This window comes from Chelonia mydas, chromosome 1 (assembly GCF_015237465.2).
Source record: "Chelonia mydas isolate rCheMyd1 chromosome 1, rCheMyd1.pri.v2, whole genome shotgun sequence".
Taxonomy (NCBI): domain Eukaryota; kingdom Metazoa; phylum Chordata; order Testudines; family Cheloniidae; genus Chelonia; species Chelonia mydas.
In genome coordinates this window covers 161741387-161760368 of record NC_057849.1, presented here as the reverse complement: position 1 = coordinate 161760368, position 18982 = coordinate 161741387, and the positions used below count along the sequence as shown (strand labels likewise).

General features: G+C 42.3%; 1 protein-coding gene and 1 long non-coding RNA gene across 4 annotated transcripts in view; one reads left to right on the top strand and one right to left on the bottom strand.

Annotated features, from left to right (window-relative positions):
• LOC102929919 (trifunctional purine biosynthetic protein adenosine-3) overlaps positions 1 to 18982 on the top strand; it is a 47915-nt gene that overhangs the window by 4657 nt on the left and 24276 nt on the right. For 2 of the 3 annotated variants that reach the window (XM_037904888.2, XM_043522880.1), the window contains exons 2-12: positions 443 to 547; positions 1939 to 1991; positions 2333 to 2517; positions 5404 to 5499; positions 7733 to 7907; positions 9935 to 10046; positions 10757 to 10825; positions 11792 to 11917; positions 14844 to 14931; positions 16384 to 16469; positions 17306 to 17474. In XM_037904888.2, the coding sequence (XP_037760816.1) occupies positions 2373 to 2517; positions 5404 to 5499; positions 7733 to 7907; positions 9935 to 10046; positions 10757 to 10825; positions 11792 to 11917; positions 14844 to 14931; positions 16384 to 16469; positions 17306 to 17474 (1066 nt within the window). In that variant the 5' untranslated portion in view covers positions 443 to 547; positions 1939 to 1991; positions 2333 to 2372. Of the gene's footprint in view, positions 1 to 442; positions 548 to 1938; positions 1992 to 2332; positions 2518 to 5403; positions 5500 to 7732; positions 7908 to 9232; positions 10047 to 10756; positions 10826 to 11791; positions 11918 to 14843; positions 14932 to 16383; positions 16470 to 17305; positions 17475 to 18982 lie in introns of those variants that run through there. The other variant, XM_043522878.1, reaches the window with a different exon arrangement.
• LOC122461844 lies at positions 135 to 18928 on the bottom strand. The gene is made up of 3 exons (XR_006284061.1): positions 18730 to 18928; positions 11442 to 11445; positions 135 to 146 (listed from the first exon to the last, which is right to left on the bottom strand). It is a non-coding gene; the product is annotated as an uncharacterized LOC122461844 (long non-coding RNA).

Sequence of the window (18982 nt, the reverse complement as noted above, 5' to 3'; positions counted from 1 at the left end):
TTGTGGCACCTTAGAGACTAACGAATTTATTTGAGCATGAGCTTTCGTGAGCTACAGCTCACTTCATCGGATGCCTTCATCACTTCATCGGATGTGAAGTGAGCTGTAGCTCACGAAAGCTCATGCTCAAATAAATTGGTTAGTCTCTAAGGTGCCACAAGTACTCCTTTTCTTTTAGCTTATCTAAAGTGACCACTCTCCTTACAATGTGTATGATAATCAAGGTGGGCCATTTCCAGCACAAATCAAGGGTTTAACAAGAACATCTGGGGGGGTGGGCCATTTCCAGCACAAATCAAGGGTTTAACAAGAACATCTGGGGGGGTGGGTAGGAAAAAACAAGGGGAAATAGGTTACCTTGCATAATGATTTAGCCACTCCCAGTCTCTATTCAAGCCTAAGTTAATTGTATCCAATTTGCAAATGAATTCCAATTCAACAGTTTCTCGCTGGAGTCTGGATTTGAAGTTTTTCTGTTGGATCAGTAGTGCCTGATGTGGCAAGTAGAGGTGTCTCAACTGGGAGTCCCCATCATATCTCCTCTAAAGTAAGTTCTGTTCTTCTGCTAGCTCCCTTTTCTGCCAAGATGCCTTTAAGATGACTGGAAGAAGGGGGGAAGGGAGAGGAAAGCCCCCTCCTTTTTTTTCTTTATGATATGAAAAGAAAACATCTATTTTTTTTAAGTGTGAGGGGGTTTCTGCTTGTGTGTTTTCCCTGCCCCCACCCTCCATTAGAAATTTAGATCTATTCTACCTTGAAAGACACTACTGAACTAGTGAAATTATGATGGGTCAAGAAGAGGTTGAAAATTGAATAACTGTGAGGGGAGAGGATTTAATTCAATTTTTTAAAAAACTTTTTTAGTTAACACCTATTTAATTCCAGTGTGTACTGAGCATTTGGGATAAATGATTATTTTGTTAAAATGTCATGAACTTCAACCTTTTGCTTATTGTGAGCTCTCTTATCCTTTAATTAGTACTGTAAAATCCCCCCCCTCCCCCCGGCCCTCAAAAGTCTTCCAGCAACAACAGGGACGATCAGACTTAACATTTCTTATATAGCTAAGACCGAAGACAGGGGAGGGAGGGGCAGGAAAAAGAAAACTTTTGATAAAGAAGCAAAAAGGGAAGAACCCAACTTTTAAAATTTTTTGCACAAAGTAAACTTTATTTCAAGGTAATCTAATGTATGTATTTAGTGCACCTAATGTATAGTACCCTTATTCTGGAAAAAAAATGATGGAAAAGACTTATTATATAAAGTAATCCTTTTCCCTGTAGTTGCAGGATAAAGTCCCCTGAAAGAGAGCACATAAAACTTTTTATGTGGACATTATACTTGATCAGCTCAGTCATTTTGGAAATGTATATAATCAATAATTATTTTATCGATTATTGGTGCCATCTCTGCTAAGAACCAAAATCTCCTTCCTAAAAGGTTACAGTTTACTAAAATCTGTTCTTAAACATAATGCTTTTGTATTTAAATATTGTCTCTGATTTTGTTTGTAAGCTATATAGTAAACTCCTCACAGATCATCTTTTCCTGAGAAAGAGCAATGTTGTGCTGGTTGGAAAGCTGACATTTTTATGGTGGTCTTAATTTATTATGTATTTTGTGGCTGTGGTTATGGATAGATGCTATTGACATTAACCAATCTTAAAGGTCATATTCTGGGATTGGTTTTGTTCATGACATTTATGTGTGCCCATTTTAATTTCATATTGGAAAAACTAGATCAGCAGATGTAAAATACATTGCATATTATAGTGTTTCTGAAATACATCAAAATTAATCTGCCAAGAAATACTATTGAGATAATTTTAAATGTCCGTGTATGGGGGGGTGTATTCAGCACATTATTCTGTCTTAGCAGCATTCTCACTGATTTTTATATTTTGACAATTGCTGTTTTTTAAAAATTACATATTTTAGTGCTCATTAAAGTTTCTGGATTGACGTTCTCCGTATTGAAGCCTGCGTTAAAGGTAAGTTTAAAACCAGCATTTGTACAAGCTTTCCCATACTGCTGATGTGGCTCAGTACTTCTGTGGAGGAACCAGACCTAGGTGGGTAGTTCAGTCTCTACACGTTGGCCTGTACACTTAAGGGATTAAATCTTGACCCCATTGAAGTCAATGGTAAAATTTCCACTGACTTCAGTTGGTCCATGAGTTCACCCAGAAGGCCAGCACTGTTGCCAATCAATACGATGTGTGATGGTGTATTTTTGTCAACTGAATACCTATATGCTGAGAACTAGACTGAGGCTACGAATTATGAGTGGCTGTTAGAGACATAATTCATATGTTTTTGTTTTTTCCCATAGGACTCTGAAATAAGAACAGTGACTGGCTTTTCGCAGACTGATGGCTGATCGAGTGCTTGTGATTGGCAGTGGAGGCAGAGAGCATGCTCTGGCCTGGAAATTGGCACAATCTCCACATGTAAAACAAGTGCTAGTCGCTCCAGGAAATGCAGGAACAGCCAATAATGGAAAGATTTCAAATTCAGGTAATAGAAAGCAAATAAATGATATTTCAAGCTGTGCACGTATATAGATGTGTGAATATAAACAAAAAATGTTCAATATCATATGCTGAATCAGTAGAAATTGACAGTGTGTCTTATTCTTTTCCACAAAAGATACCACAAATTATACCACATGCAAATAATTTTTGCTGTGTGGTTTTTTTGAATTGTTGGATTATCTGATAAAACACTTACTCCTGGGGGAATTTTGTGCCACTGCGCATGCACAGAATTTATGTCCCTTGCAGATTTCTTTGTTTCCCCACAGAAAAATGACTTGCTGACAGGGAAGCAAAGGGAGGCCACTAAAGCGGTCATGTGACCCTGCCCAGCAGTATATTTCAGGTGCCTAGGACAGCTGGCAGAGAAGTAAATCACCATGGGGCAGGAGTCAGGACTGGGGAAGACCTGGCTGGTGGCTCCTACCCTGTGCCAGGCTCAGCTGTTTTGTCACAGCTGGGCTGGGGAGGATGGGACTTCCTCTTCCCCTGCACGGCATCTGGGGCCAGTTCAGACCCACCCCCAGATTTCTCCCGCAGCTGCAGAAAATTCTGCAAACTCTCTCCCCCCCCCCCCCCCCGCTTCCTGCACTCATCAGGGATCCCTGTATAGAGAGCTACTCCCCCATCCACCCGACCCCCACATATACCCAGATCCCCTCACATCCAGACCCCCGCACTCGGAACCCGCACAATGAGCCCCACTCCCCCTGCACCTGACCATCCTAACAAGCCACCCGGATCTCTACCCCACCGAGCCCCAACCTGCTGTACCTGGATCCCTATCCCATTGAGTCCCACTCCCCCAGCATCTGGACCCCCCCAGACCCCTCACCAAGCTCTATCCCCCCCGCCCCATTCTGGACTCCCCCTACTGAGCCCCAACCACCTTCACCTGAACACCCCTGCAGAGACCCATTACTGTTGCACCCAAAACCCCCAACAAGCCCCTGTGCATCCAGAGCCCCCCCGCACCCGGATTCCCCATTGAGCCTCCCGCATCCAGAATGCCCCACACAGAGCCCTCTCAACCCACATCTGGATCCCCCCACATTAAGCCCACTCCACACTTGGATCCTGTCTTGCTGAGCCTGCCTGCTCACACAGATGGGCAGGGCCCTGGGGTATTTCTGGGGCAGGCATGGTCCTTGTGCTGTGTCAGGGTTGGGTGCAGCCTCACTGCTGAATCTGTGTCCCAGGGGGGAATTTGCAGAGTGATCTCCCACCTCTGTGCAGCCAGTGGCCTGTGCTCCCCAGTACCATGGTGGAGCCTCCACATTTACTTGACAAGTAACATTTGCAGAATTTTAAAATATCCTACACGTAATTTTTAATTTTTGGCACAGAATTTTTAATTTTTTGGTGCAGAATGCCCTCAGGAGTAAACACTGTATCATATGTGTTTTGAAAAAGCGCCAAGAATTAAAGTAAACAACACATGAGACTTGAGGACAGCTGGATCTAAATGGATACTAACCACTCCCAAAAACACATACAAAGGTCCAAAAATTAATAGAGTGAAACAGATACAGTCAAATTCATAATGTATTTTAGGTTCTACCTTCTTCAGTGGTAAAAGATTTATTTCACTGTCACTGAATCTGATCGGTATGTGCTTTAATGCTTGTATATGTGAGAATGGTTTGTCTTGTCATTGTGCCTAAAGTACAGATCAATGAGAATCTTTCTACTGACTTCAGTGGTCACTGGATCAGGCTCATGATTTACTCTTGGGGGAATTCTGTGCCAAAAATTAAAAATTCTGTGTCAGATATTTGAAAATTCTGCGAATTTTATTTATCAAAATAACACGATATAAGCATACCAGTTGCAATTATTTTGGTAATTTATTTCAAAATATCTGTCAGCAAGTATGTCTAACAATACAGACCCTCCCCCCAAAAAAAGATTCTGGTAATTTTTTATTTTGACAAATAGATTCTTTACGAGGCATATTAATACAGAACTTTGTGTAATTCATTTAAATTACAATACAGAAATGTGTTTCCTGCACCTGTCAGAAGCAGTGCAAAGGCTTGGTGGAGTCAGGGGTAATGGAGGAGCTGAGGGAGAGGGACGGAGCATAGCAGTGTTGGGTGTGGGTGGGAGGTTTTTCTTTGAGAGGGGATTGTTAGGGTGTTTGGGAAGCCTCCCCCATGCAGATCCTTGCTGACCCCAAGCCTCTGCCATTCAGTCGGGCACGTCTGCCCCGTCCCCGCACCTCTCATCTCCATGGGTCTCTGCAGCCACCATCCCCAGGCTCAACGCTGTCACCCACTAGCTCCTGAGCCCATGCTCCAGTCCCCCCGAGTAGCCATTCTGAACCCCAGTCTGTGACTCTCCCCTTCCTCTCCCTCTCCGCAGCCCTGTGTGCCCCACTCTGTCCTAACCTGGCTCTGTGATCACAGTGCTGTGATGAACTCTTACTCCTGGGGGAATTCTACAGCACCGGGTATAGAATTTTGTATTTTCCTGCATAAAATACATTTTGCCTAAGAAGTGCTGCAGTTCTGCCTTCTGCCCACCAGAGGCCTCTGTGGTGCTAGAACGCCTTTTTATTTTTAAAATGTGTTAGTCCATTTGTATAAAGATGTTTTTAAAATGTTTACTTGGGCTACCCAGAATAAACATAGCGTAATTAATATTTAGTGAATGTATATTTATCATATATTGTGCATAACCTTCAGTTATCTATTCTGGACTCCGTTTTTAGTTCTTTTTCAGTTTTGATAACGTCTGTAAGGGCTTAGCACCCTCTAAGTTGTTCAGCTCTTCTTTTGCCTATAATATCCTATTCCAACACTGTATTGTCACTGTTTGGGGGTGGAATTATAATTATAACTTAATTATATATCTTTATCCTTGTCAGCAGTGTTAGTCAGCAATCATACTATCCTTGCCCAGTTCTGCAAAGACCATAACATTGGACTTGTGGTAGTTGGACCAGAGACACTCTTGGGAGCCGGTAAGGTTAGAATAAATTCTCTTGTTAGAAAAAGCCAAGTGCCTTAAATTTATCTTAAAAGAAAAATAATCATATTGAAGTTCTAAACTGTATTCTACCTTAATTTAACTGAAGTGTAAGAATATTCTAGGTTTTTCCTCTATAAATGTAAGATTATTTTATGTCTAATTTTTGCTTCGTAGCTGTGTACATGTAAGACATCATGTGGGAAACGTGCAGTAACTGGATGGTCTCACTATAAGGCTTTGTAAAATAGGATTAAAGGTCTCTTGAAATCAAATGATTAAACAGGTAGCTTAATCCATTTGTAAAATAACATTTTGAACATTAAATTGTTCACTATAGCAAAGGACATAGCAGGCTGCTTGGATGGTGCTTTGAGAGGTATTTAAGAACATAAGAACGGCCTTACTGGGTCAGACCAATGGTCCATCTAGCCCAGTATCCTGTCTTCCGACAGTGGTCAATGTCAGGTGCTTCAGAGGGAATGGACAGAACAGGTAATCATCAAGTGATCCATCTCCTGTCTCTCATTCCCAGCTTCTGGCAAACAGAGAAGTAGGGACACCATCTAGTTCTTTTTTGTCTCTATATAAAACCACATCTTGAATTCTGCATGCAGATCTAGTTGCTCCATCTCAAAAAGGATATATTGGAATTGGAGAAAGTACAGAAAAGGGCAACAAAAATTATTACGGACTTTTCTGTTTTGAAAAGAGACTGCTAAGGGGGGATATGATAAGTCTATAAAATCATGACTGGTGTGGAGAAAGTAAATAAGGAAATGTTATGTACTCCTCATAACACAAGAACTAGGGGGCACCAAATGAAATGTAGACTTCCATGCTAACAGTGCTCTGAATATTTTCAAATGAGGGATGAGAACAAAAATAAAATGGTAATACACACAAACCCATCAATAACGTAAAGATGTTATAGAATAACTCCACCAAACAAGGACGCTGCACTAGAGAAATAGATTGCATTGTGGAACGGGCCACCCAAATAGAATAACTCCACCAAACAGGGACGCTCCACTAGAGCAATAGATTGCATTATGGAATGGGCCACCCAAATACCCTGGGAGAACCTGTTTCCGTACAGAAGAACCCTCCAACACACACCCCTAGTTGTCACCTACCATCCCACATTGGCACACACAGGAAGTATCATTAAACAATTACATCTTATACTTGATGGGGATCACATCCTGAAAGAAATCTTTCCTGAACCCCCTCTTCTGGCCTTCAAATGACCCTCCAACCTTTCCAAGCTCATTATCAGAAGTAAGCTCCCCACAGATCAGGACACTCCAATTCAAAGCAGCACCAGGCCCTGGCATAACAACAGATGCAAAACCTGCAGACATATCTCCACTGCTACGATGATCAACTCCCAGTACAATACTCCTTTCAAGATCCATGGGTCCTACACATGCCTCTCACAATATGTGATGTACCTTATCCAATGCACTAAATGCCCCAATACCAACTGTGTGGGTGAAACCAGACAGTCACTATGTCTTGAATTCACACAGAAAAAGGATAAAGGACAAAAAGACCTCCTCACCTGTGGGTGATCACTTCTAACAAAATGATCACTCCATATCTGATCTCTCAGTTCTCATCGTCAAAGGAAACCTGTACAACACCTTCAAAAGACGAGCCTGGGAGCTTAAATTCATAACATTGCTAGACACTAAAAATTATGGTCTTAATAAAGAAACTGGATTTATGGCTTATTCCCAACAATGTATAACCCGCTAACCTGCCCCCTTTTTGGTCCTATGACTGGAGAGTTGTTAACAGGTCACTTCACCTTGAATGGTTTCTTAGAATATGTGTTAACTACTTATGCTAAACAATCTGTCCTACCTTGTTTTTACTATCACACTCTTGAATATCTTTCCCAGACCTGAAGAAGAGCTCTGTATAAGCTCGAAAGCTTGGCTCTCGCTCTCCGGAAGTTGGTGCAATAAAAGATGTTACCTCACCCACCTTTTTATTATTATAGCTGTGGTTTTCAACCTTTTTTTTTTTTTTCATTTGTGGACTTCTAAAACATTTTGAATGGAGGTATGGACGTCTTTGGAAATCTTAGACATAGTCTGCAGACCCCCAGGGGTCTGCGGACCACAGTTTGAAAACCATGGTTTTCTAGAATAAAAAGGCTATCTTAGGTAGACATTTGAATATTTGAGTGCATTTATCTTCTGGCACTTCTCAATTACCAGGAATTGTGGATGACTTGATGTCAGCTGGAGTTAGATGTTTTGGTCCCTCAGCCAAGGCAGCTCAGCTAGAGACCAATACAAGCTTTGCCAAAGCCTTTCTGGATTGTCATAGGATCCCAACAGCAAGATGGAAAGCATTTGCCAATCCTCAAGAAGCTTGTAGCTTTATTACCAGGTAAACCATCCGTCACTTGAAGCTTATTCACTTTTTCAAGTATCTTGTATATTTGGTCTTACCCGTGGGCAACAAATACAATAGGCCAGGGAAGGCTAAACCTCCCCTGGCAGAGCCGCTGCTGCGGGACAGTAGGTTGCAGGTTTTTGCTTCTTATTATGCGCTATTGCAGGTTCCGGGGCAGCTGAGGCAGCAGTATCTGCTATTCAGTTTCCTGGGTTCATCAGTAATCTCCCTGGATTCCAGAGAGATTACTGATGAACCCGGGAAGCTGAGTAGCAAATACCACCTCCTCAGCCGCCCCGAACCTGCAGAGCTCACATAAAAAGCTCATCGTTTGTCTGCTGGGCATCTGGGGGTCTCGGAAGGCAAGGCGCACTGCCTTCCCAATTCTCCAGCTCAGGTTGGTCTGCCAGCACAGCTAGGGCCAGCCTGGGGCTCCTCCATTGGCAGGGGGAGTGGATTGGTGTTCCGCCAACCCGGGGTTTCTCTGGCCATGGCAGGGGGGGGCGCAGGGCTCCTGACATGGGGGAGCAGGACCTCGTTTGGAAGGGGTTGGGCCAGGGGGCTAGCCTCCCCAAAGGGGGGGTCCACCCACCGCCCATGGTTTTACCTCATACTTTCTTTTACTTGTTGATGCTTTATTAGCTACTAGCTGTCATTAAGGTACTTTAATAATCAAAGACAAGGATGGCCATTGGGCAACTTTAATGGCACTAAGGGCCACAATGGCAGTTTTTCAAGTTTCAGCTCAGAGATCATAGAGGTTTTTCTCTGTTAAACTACATAAGGATAACAGTTGGCCATCCATGATAAAGGAAAAAACTGATCTATGAAAAATAACATTATATTTAACTAAAGTTTTCTTCAGATATTTTATATATGGATCAGGCTCTCCTGTGTGCCATCACAGATTTCCGTGTTATTCCTGGAGCACTATGAAAGGATTCACATACAGCTGAAGCTCGATTTCTTACTCGTTTAAGGCTAGATTGCATATTCCTTACTCATGTTGGTGATTCTAAGTAGTGCCACTGAAGTCAATAGGATTCTTTGGGGGAGTGGCTCACAATTGTGAAGAAGGGGTTCACAATCTGGCCTTAAGTAGTGATGCTCCATTACCATAGTTCAATTGACCACAGAAGAAAGCTACTGCTGTACAACTGTTCTATTCTACAGCCATGCATTGGCTCCACAAATTGTGTTTTCTCTTATGTCATGTATAACATGTGGTAGTATCAATGAGAACATGCATTTTAAAAAAAAAATCTCTCTTCTTACTAATTTTACCCAAACAAGTTCTACTACGCTATTTTCTATTACAGTTATGCAAAGGAACTTTGATATGTAAACAATAAAAGAACCTTCAACACAAAGAAGAAAAACCATCCCAGATTGGCATGCCATGCATTGCAGAATATGAGCTTTGTGTGCTTGGTCCTGCTCCCGTTGAAGTCAACAATTGGGCTTTGTTGGAGTGGATTAAAATATGAAAAAGAAAACGTGCTATATCAGAATGTGTGTCTGTTTGTATGCTGGTGTTATGAACAATCTGTTCAAATATTCCATTTAGTTTTACTATCCAATATCTGAGGGAGGAGGAAAGATGGATAAAATGTGGTTAAGCTATCTCTTGGAATTGGATAAATCATTTTATGCTCAAAGAATAAATGCTATAAATTTGAGTAAAATACACGATATTCCTCATGTAACAAAGTAGCTGAATCCCTTCTTTAAGTGCAAAACTCGGCATTAATTATGACTGTGACCTGCACAGTGAGCAAATGTCAGAGCCTGCACTAGACGTCAGGAGTTCTTGGTTGCCAGTCCTGTGCTTAGGCCACAAAACCACATTAAGTCCATCTGAAAATATGACATATAAGATTGGTACAAGCAGGTACATTTTAATGTATCATTCCTCAGAAAAAGGGGAAATTTTCTAAGTGTTCAGGTTAGAAATTTACCTTTTAGAGGATGCATTGAAGTTGTCCGATCCTGACTGTAATGTGCCCTGCCATCACTTATAGCACAGACTTTCCTGCGCTGGTTATAAAGGCTAGTGGCCAAGCTGCTAGAAAAGAAATAATTATTGCAGCCAGCAAAGAGGAAGCCTGCAGAGCTGTGCAAGAGATTTTGCAGGTAAGCTACCCTTTATTTAAATACTGTGAGGTCCGATTCTCGCTGCCCAGTGACCTGGAAGAAATGAATTTGGGGATCTCACTCCATTCTCTAGACCGAACAGACAAGTGTTTTTCACCACAAAACCCACCACTTCGTTGGCCTGAGAGCTGAGTGGACCTTGAAATTTAATTATTTTCTTAACCTAGGGAGGTCCCTCCAGCTCAGGGCAGGTGTCCTGGGAAGCTTACTCTGCTGCTGCCTATGCTATACCTGTTCTCTGGGTAAAAGGAAGGCTTCAGTCACCAAAACTGCCTGTTTCTTGTGACACTGGGCCATTTTCCTGATGCCTTGCCCAGGCACATAACTGGGCAGAGATCGTCTGGGTGGATTCCTTTGACCCTTTCTCATGGCAATGGGTGTTGACCAGTGTTCTCCCCTTGGTTTCCCCTCTAGATCCCTCATTTTGTATCTGTGATCTTCACCCCTGTTTTTTTTGTCCCATATGTAATCAGTTAAGTTCTGGGTTCTATGGCCCCTCTCTGATCTGAGGGGGGTGGTCTTTTCATTTCTTTGGTTGTCTCTGCCCACAATCCCAGGATTAACATAAACTGGCTCTTTTCATATACATTGTGTTTCCTTCTCTTTGCGATGCTTTTCTTTTTTAAAGAGAAGACATAATCTAACTGATGGATGTCACAGCTAATAACTAAAGAATATTTTTAATGCAGGATAGAGTGTTTGGAGAGGCTGGAGAGACGGTTGTCATTGAAGAACTTCTTGAAGGGGAAGAGCTATCTGTATGTTCAGTTTTGGCTCAATAGTTTGGTCACAAATCCTTTTATGCACTTGTATTGTTGTTACACTTTTTGCCTAAAAGCATGAATTCTTCATTTTAACTAGTTTGTGTTTTATATGGCTACCGCATAAATATGTAAGAGATGCAGTCTGATGTCAAGTTAGTCAATATACATTCTCAGTACAACTCTATTCTACATTAACCATAAATATGCAGTAACTGTGATCTGGGGACAGGGGGGTGAATTGATTCTCTAGAGGAGAAAAAAAGTGTTTGCAGATTTTTAATATATCTACTTTTCGGTAATTTTTACATTACATCCTAAATTGTTGTCCCAATGCTTAGTTCACTTTTTTTTATCTGTAAATACAGCTGTGGAGCTTTCCTTGCTGTAAACTATATGTTACTCCTCTTCAGGATAAAATTTAAGCTTACCTATGTGACACAGGTCTGGATGTTGTGTCACAGTTACAAGATGAATTCTCTACACAAGATTTTACTCCATTACCAAAGATAATATTTTGCTCTCTTTTTAGACCCTGATCCTGCAAATACTTACAAACGTGCTTCATTTTAAGCACTTGAACGGTTCCACTGAAGTCAGTGGGACTACTCACATGCCTAAAGAAAGCATACATTTCAGTGGGCTTGTTGGATCAGGATCTTAATGTACCCAGCCCTGATAATATAGTAGAAGGAATTCTTATATGCAGCCCTCACCAGTCAAAACCATTGTCTCCAGAAATCTTTGTTAATACCTAAATAAATAATTAAGACAGGCTACAGTGGAGTACAGTAGTCCTTGTAGTCAGTGGAGTTACAACAGGATGAATTTGGCCCATTGTTTTCTAGTTTTGAACCTTAAATACTAATGACAGGGCTAAATCTGTGGCCTTCTGAGCTGATTTCAGTTAATACAGAACATAACCATTTGAGTACATTCTTTGGTGTTTGTTTTTCTTTACAGTGCTTGTGCTTCACTGATGGTGTCACTGTTGCCCCCATGCCACTAGTCCAGGCCCACAAACGGTTAATAGATGGAGACAAGGGCCCAAACACTGCCGGGATGGGAGCTTATTGCCCAGCACCACAGGTTTAGTGATCTTTTGATTTTATTTTCCAAATTTACTCATGAAATGTAATTAAGCATTGATGAATTTGTTAATAAGGGCCCAGTTCTGTTGCCATTATGTAGGCAAAACTCCCTGTGAAGTCAGTGCTTTGTTTGCATAAGGATATGGAGCCCCAGTCCTATTATTCATTCTTGGACTGGGAAATGGTCTCCCTTATGGCTTTTCTGTTAATTTTAGGAATGGTGTGCCTCCCACGCTGTTAGTAACTTTGGAAATGAGCATACACTTTAAAAAGTGGACCTGTGTAATTCCCGACATGTCTGGAGGCTTTCTGTATATTAAACATGACCTTAGTTAATGATTTCAGAATTGTTTTTTTGTTTGTTTGTTTTTGGTAACAAAGAATGTTTGTGACCAGCTGCTTAACACAGTAACATTAACCTGGGGAAGGAACACAAGCAAGAACAGGTTAAAGAATATTTAGATAAGTTAGATGTATTCAAATCAACAGGGCCTGATGACCGAGGATATTTAAGGAGCTAGCTGAAGCATTAACACTGATCTTCAGGAACCTGTGGAGGATGGGTGAGATCCCAGAAGATTACAGAAAGGCAAACATCTTTTAAAAAGGGGAAAAAAGAGGACTTGGAGAATTATAGATCAGTCAGCCGAACTTTGATACCTGGGAAGATACGGAAAGAAACTATCAAACGCATTTTTAAGCACCTAGAAGATAGTAGTGTGATAAGTAATAACCAACAAGGATTTGTAAAGAATAGATTGTGCCAAATAAACTGAATCTCCTTCTTTGACAGGGTTATTAGCCGAGTGGATGCAGGGGAAGGAGGAGAAGAAGTAGATGTGATATACTGTATCCTGATTTTATTAAGACTTTTGACATAGTTCCAAGTGACATTTCTCTTAACTACTAGGGAAATGTAGGCTAGATGAAATTACTATAAGGTGGGTGCACAAGGGTTGAAAGACCGTACTCAGAGAATAGTTATCATTGGTTTGCTGTCAAACTGGGGGGACATATCTAGTAGGGTGCTGCAAGTCTGTTCTAGGTCCAGTACTGTGTTTATAAAATTTGTGGATGACCCCAAGCTGGGTTGGGTTTCGTAAGCACTTTGGAGGCCAGGATTAGAATTCAAAATGACCTTGACAAACTAGAGAATTGGTCTGAAATCCACAAGGTGAAATTCAGTAAAGACAAGTGCGAAGTGTTACACTTAGGAAGAAAAAATCAAATGCATAACTGCAAAATGGGGAATAACTGCTAGTTAGATGGTAGTACTAGTGAAAAGGATCTGGAGGTTATTGTTGCTTCATATTCAATTTGTGATCTACTAATAACATTCTTGGGTATATTAACCGGAGTGTTGTAGGTAAGACAAGGGACGTAATTGTCCTGCTCTGCTTAGCACTCCTCAGGCCTGAGCTGGAGTTCTCTGTACAGTTCTGGGCATAGGCGCCGAATATGCTTAGCACTCACTGGCAGCCAACCTCCCCCTTTCCCCTACAGCGTCTCCCGCCCGCCAGTAGCCCTGCCGATCAACTCTTCCCCCTCCCTCTCAGTGCTTCCTGCCTGCCGTGATCATCTGTTCCGCGGTGTGCAGGAGGCACTGGAGGGCAGGAGGAGAAGCAGGGATGGGGCATGCTCAGGAGAGGGGGCAGGAAGAGGAGGGGTGGGGGTGGAGCCTGGGGGGAAGGGATGGAGTGGGGGGCGGGGCCTGGGGATGAGTGGGGGCTGAGCACCCCCAAGAAAAGGAGGAAGCTGGCACTTGTGCTTCTGGGTCCACATTTCAGGAAAGATGTGGACAAATTGAAGAGAGTCCAGAGGAGAGCAACAACAATAATAAAAGGTTTACAAAACCTGACCTATAAGGAAAGTTTAAAAAAAACTTGGCATATTTAGTCTTGAGAAAAGAAGACTGAGGGGGGACTTGATAAGTCTTCAAATATGTTAAGGGCTGTTATAAAGAAGACTGTGATCAGTTGTTTTCCGTGTCCGCTAAAGGCAGGACAAGAAGCAATGAGCTTTATCTGTAGCAAGGGAGACTTAAGGTAGATATTAGGAAAAAACTTTCTACTATAAGGATAGTTAAGTACTGGAATAGGTTACTGAGGGAGGTTGTGGAATCTCCATCATTGGACATTTTTAAGTATAGGTTAGACCAGGGGTTCTCAAACTGTGGGTCGTGACCCTGTTTTAATGGGGTCACCAGGGCTGGTTTAGACTTGCTGGGGCCTGGGGCTCAAGCCAAAGCTGGGGCCCCACCACCTGGGTCTGAAGCCCAAGCCCTGGGTGGCAGGGCCCAGGTTTCAGGCCCCCTGGGGCTGAAGCCTTTAGGCTTCAGCTTTGCCCCCGCACTCTGCCAGGGGTGGTGGGGCTCAGGCTTTGGCTTTGGAGCCCCCTGCCCGGGGCAGCGGGGCTTGGGTGGGCTCAGGCTTCAGTTCCCCCTCCTGGGGTCATATAGTAATTTTTGTTGTCAGAAGGGGGTCACATGGTACAATGAAGTTTGAGAACCTCTCGGTTAGACAAACACCTGTCAGGGATAGTCTAGGTATACTTGATCCTGCCTCAATGCAAGGCGCTGGACTGAATGACTTCTTAAGGTCCTGCAGAAATAACAAAGTATGTTGGGTGAAAATAGGCATATAGCAAGAGAATGTTATGGTTTTCAGGAGAAAAAGACAGTGTTGAAAAGAAATGTCGTGTGATAGATCTTTAACCAGAGAAAGAGCTTTTTAATAAATAACATCTTGGTGCTATCTTACATTTTCACTGTAATTTAAATTCAGGCACTTCTGGAAACATGACAACTTAACTGGTACAAAATAAATGGGTTATGTTCAGTGCTTTTTAAGAGACTCAGATGAATTAATAATAAGAGGAAACGTACCATAAAAGGCTTACACTCTCAATTTGGAATTGCTCATCAGGTTCCTGAAGCTCTTCTAGAGAAAATTAAAGACTCTATCCTGCAACACGTTGTTGATGGTATGAGACAACAGGGAACAACATATGTAGGTAAGTGCTCACCTGAATGATAGAGTAAGCACATGCCAAGTAATTCTGTTGAACTACTTTTGAACTCCAAATTGTCTCCATCAAAGAAGAATGCACTAGTTTCCCATCCTACTTTAAATCTCCCCAGCACTGAAAGTTACAGATTGGCAAAGTAAGTAAAATGCTGCTTGAGAACCCATTAGAGTTTGATTTAAGGACATTCACTTTGTATATATTGACATGAGGTTGACAACTTGTGTTTTAACAGTTATAAAGCTTTAACTTTTTGAATCTCAGCATCTTCTGTCGTTAAATAATTGTCTAATCCCACTCATAATTTTTCATAACTTTGAAAATGTAAATAGATTACAGTTTATTTTTAAGCTTTTTTTAATCTTTTTTGTTGAAATTATATAAAACTAAAATTGAGTTCTGCTGAGCCTAGCTATACAGTGCAACACAAATAAACAAATTTCAGAGTGGTAGCTGCGTTAGTCTGTATCAGCAAAAACAACAAGGATACTTGTGGCACCTTAGAGACTAACAAATTTATTTGGGCATAAGCTTTTGCGGGCTAAGACCCACTTCATCGGATGCATGGAGTGGAACATACAGTAGGAAGATATTGCAATTCTTCAACAAAAAAACTTCAAAAACAGACTCTAACGAGAAACTGGAGAACTGCAATTAATTTGCAAACTGGACACCATCGAATTAGACCTGAATAAAGACTGGGAGCGGGTAGGTCACTACAAGAACTAAAAACTAATTTCCCCATGCTAATTTTCCCCCTACTGTTACTCACACCTTCCTGTCAGCTGTTTGAAATGGGCCACCCTGTGATTTTTCCTCCTGTTGATAATAGCCCACTTTAATTGAATTGTCTCGTTAGAATTGGTAAGGCAATTCCCTTCTTTTCATGTGCTGTGTATATATATCTTCCTACTGTATTTTCCATTCCATGCAGCTGATGAAGTGGGTCTTAGCCCACCAAAGCTTATGCCCAAATAAATTTGTTAGTCTCTAGGGTGCCACAAGTACTCCTCGTTGTTTTTACAAATAAACAAAAGTCTCCGCTGTACAGGAGGTATTCTTTGGGAGGTGTTTGTGCATTTTTCAAGGCCCCTTTACACCTTCAGGGTGGCTGCAATTAATGGGCTTTGTCAGAGGGCAGAATCTGCCCATGTGTGTTTAGACGCTAAAAACACTCAAATGTTTCTGAACTCGCTCTGTCCCTCTCTAGTATCTTCAGTAATCTATCACGGAATACATTTCTTATGGCACTGCTATGCAGTTTGCTGGATTTTTATGGGATTTTAAAGGGATTGCCATAGAATACAAACATTTTGCAGAACCCATGGTGCAGATTCCCTACAGTTTACATAAGTTTATCCCACATTTCAGTTTACTGCTTTTAAAGAAAGTGAAAAAAACTGCTTTGAGCTAGCCTGTATAGTTCTGCTTTCTGTTCAGGTGTGCTGCAAACAGGATTAATGCGTACTAAAGATGATGTGAAAATTTTAAACTTTAACTGCCACTTTGGTGACCCGCAGTGCCAGGTGAGTGAGAGATGCTGGAAAGCTAAATATGCTCCATGTTCCATACCAGAATTTAATAACTTGCTACTAATGTAATTTACATAATTTAACAGGCTGTATGTCATATCTACCACAAATATGGAAATTTACAAAAGAGCATCTTTGAGAATGTAGCAGTAACTATTAGAAATTTGCTTGTTAGCATTTATCTTCTGTGAAATGTTCATTGCCTTAGTTTGCGATTTGAGGTTATTGCTCAAATTCTGGTTTTCTGAGTAGAAAAGGAGGCCAGACAAATTTGTGCTAAGTAGTTTCATATTTGGTCTCTACAGGTGTTGGTTGCTTTCTGCCTGTTGCTAACAATGGATGAAATTTTCTTAGTGACAGTAAATTTGCCAAAAATGTGTGTTTGGTATACCGAAACTATCTGAATTCAGGTTGAATTCAGTGAATAGTTTCAGCTGAAAAAACCCTGAAAATAAAATTCTTGGAAATGTCAAAATGAGCTGTTTAGACAATGTAGTTTTGAAACAAATGTCAAAACAAAACAAGACAATTTTTGTTTTAAAACTAGCCAATTTTTTTGTTTTCAGACTTTTTTTGTCCAGCCACCAAACAGAAAAATCAATTATTTTCTCAGCTCTAGTGTCTGGGAATAATTGCTGTAAATTAATGTTCACTGATTTTATTTCCAAATCTGCAAATGTAGCAAAATATTTCCTGTTCTCCAACACATTTTTTGCTCACTAAGGTGAGCTTCATGTGAGTTTCAGTTTTTGAAGAAAAGCTTAATAAGTTTTTGATATTTAACAGTTAACAAAAAACATTTAACTAAATTGTTTAGCATACTTTTGCAGGTAATTCTTCCACTGCTTAAAAACGACTTTTATGAAGTGATTCAAGCAACAATTGATGGCAAACTCTGCAGCTGCATGCCAGCTTGGTCAGAAAACCGTACTGCTGTGTCTGTGGTTATGGCAAGTGAAGGGTACCCAGGAGACTATGCCAAAGGCCTGGAGGTAACAGGTAACTTCTTAAATTCCAGACCAGGACTACTGCAAGGGGCCCAGTGAGTTTCATTTAGCAGAGAGCCATATTGTTACTGGTCCTGAGGAGGCACATGGGGAGAAGGGACTCCTTGCACCCGTGCATGGGGGACAGTCATCGTCATAGAAATGTAGGTTTACACACCTGTCCAAAGTACCACAGGGGCTAGCAGTTTCAAACAGCACTCTCTCTAAGGACCAGACTGTGGCTTGGAGTTGGGATGAGAAGAGGGTTCTAGTGCAGTGGTTTTCAAACTGTGGGTCGTGACCCAGTACTTGGTCGCGGAATGTAAGGCACTGGGTCACAGTGGCTCTGGTCAGCACTGCTGACCAGGCCATTAAAAGTCCTGTCGGTGGTGCTGCCTGGCTAAGGCAGGCTAGCCCCTACCTGTTCTGACCCCACGCTGCGCCCCGGAAGCGGCCAGCAGCAGGTCCGGCTCCTAGTTGGGGGGCAGGGGGGGGATGCACTGCCCCTGCCCTGAGCACCGGCTCTGCACTCCCAATGGCCAGTTCCCGGCCAATGGGAGCTGGTGGGGACAACGCCTGCGGGCGAGAGCTGCTTGTGTGCTTCTGCCTAGGAGCTGGACCTGCTGCTGGCTGCTTCCAGGGCGCAGCATGGTCTGCGGTGCCAGGACAAGCGGGAAGCCTGCCTCTGCACCTCTGCTGCACCACTGACTGGGAGCCACCGGAGGTAAGCCCGCACCCCAGCCCTGCGCCCCAATTCCCTGCCCAAGCCCCACCCCAGAGCCTGCACCCCCCCGACCCCCACCCACACCCCTGCCCCAGCTCAGAGCCCCCTCCCACACCCTGAACCCCTCATTCCTGGCCCCACCCCGCACCCCTGCACCCCAATCCTCTGCCCCAGCCCTGAGCCCCTCCCACACCCCAAACCCCTCATCCCCAGCTCTGTTGGATTACGAGCATCAACAATTTTCTTCAACTGGGTTGCCAGAAAAAAGTTTGAAAACCACTGGTCTAGAGTGCTAGGAGTTCCTGGTGGAATTCTGGCTGACCAATTCAGAATTTCTCCAGAGACTTTGTGGGGAGCACAAAATGGAGTGTCACCTTTTCACATGTGCTCTTGTACTAGCTCAGCTTTGCTGGGTTGTAGGTAAGATGAGCCATTGTCTCAGCCAGACAATGCCATGCTAAAATTGGAACATCGCCACCTTGGCCTGTGTAATACTGAAAATTATTAACCTTTATAACAGGAGCAGAGTGCATTTCCCCTACACCAGTGGTTCTCAACCAGGGGTATATGAACCCTGGGGATACTCAGAGATCTTCCATGGGGTACATCAACCCATCTAGATATTTGCCTAGTTTTACAACAGGATACATAAAAAGCACTAGTGAAGTCGGTACAAACTACAATTTCATACAGACAATGACTTGTTTATATTGCTCTATTATACGATCCACTGAAATGTAAGTACAATATTTGTATTCCAATTGATGTATTTTATAATTATATGGCAAAAAGGAGAA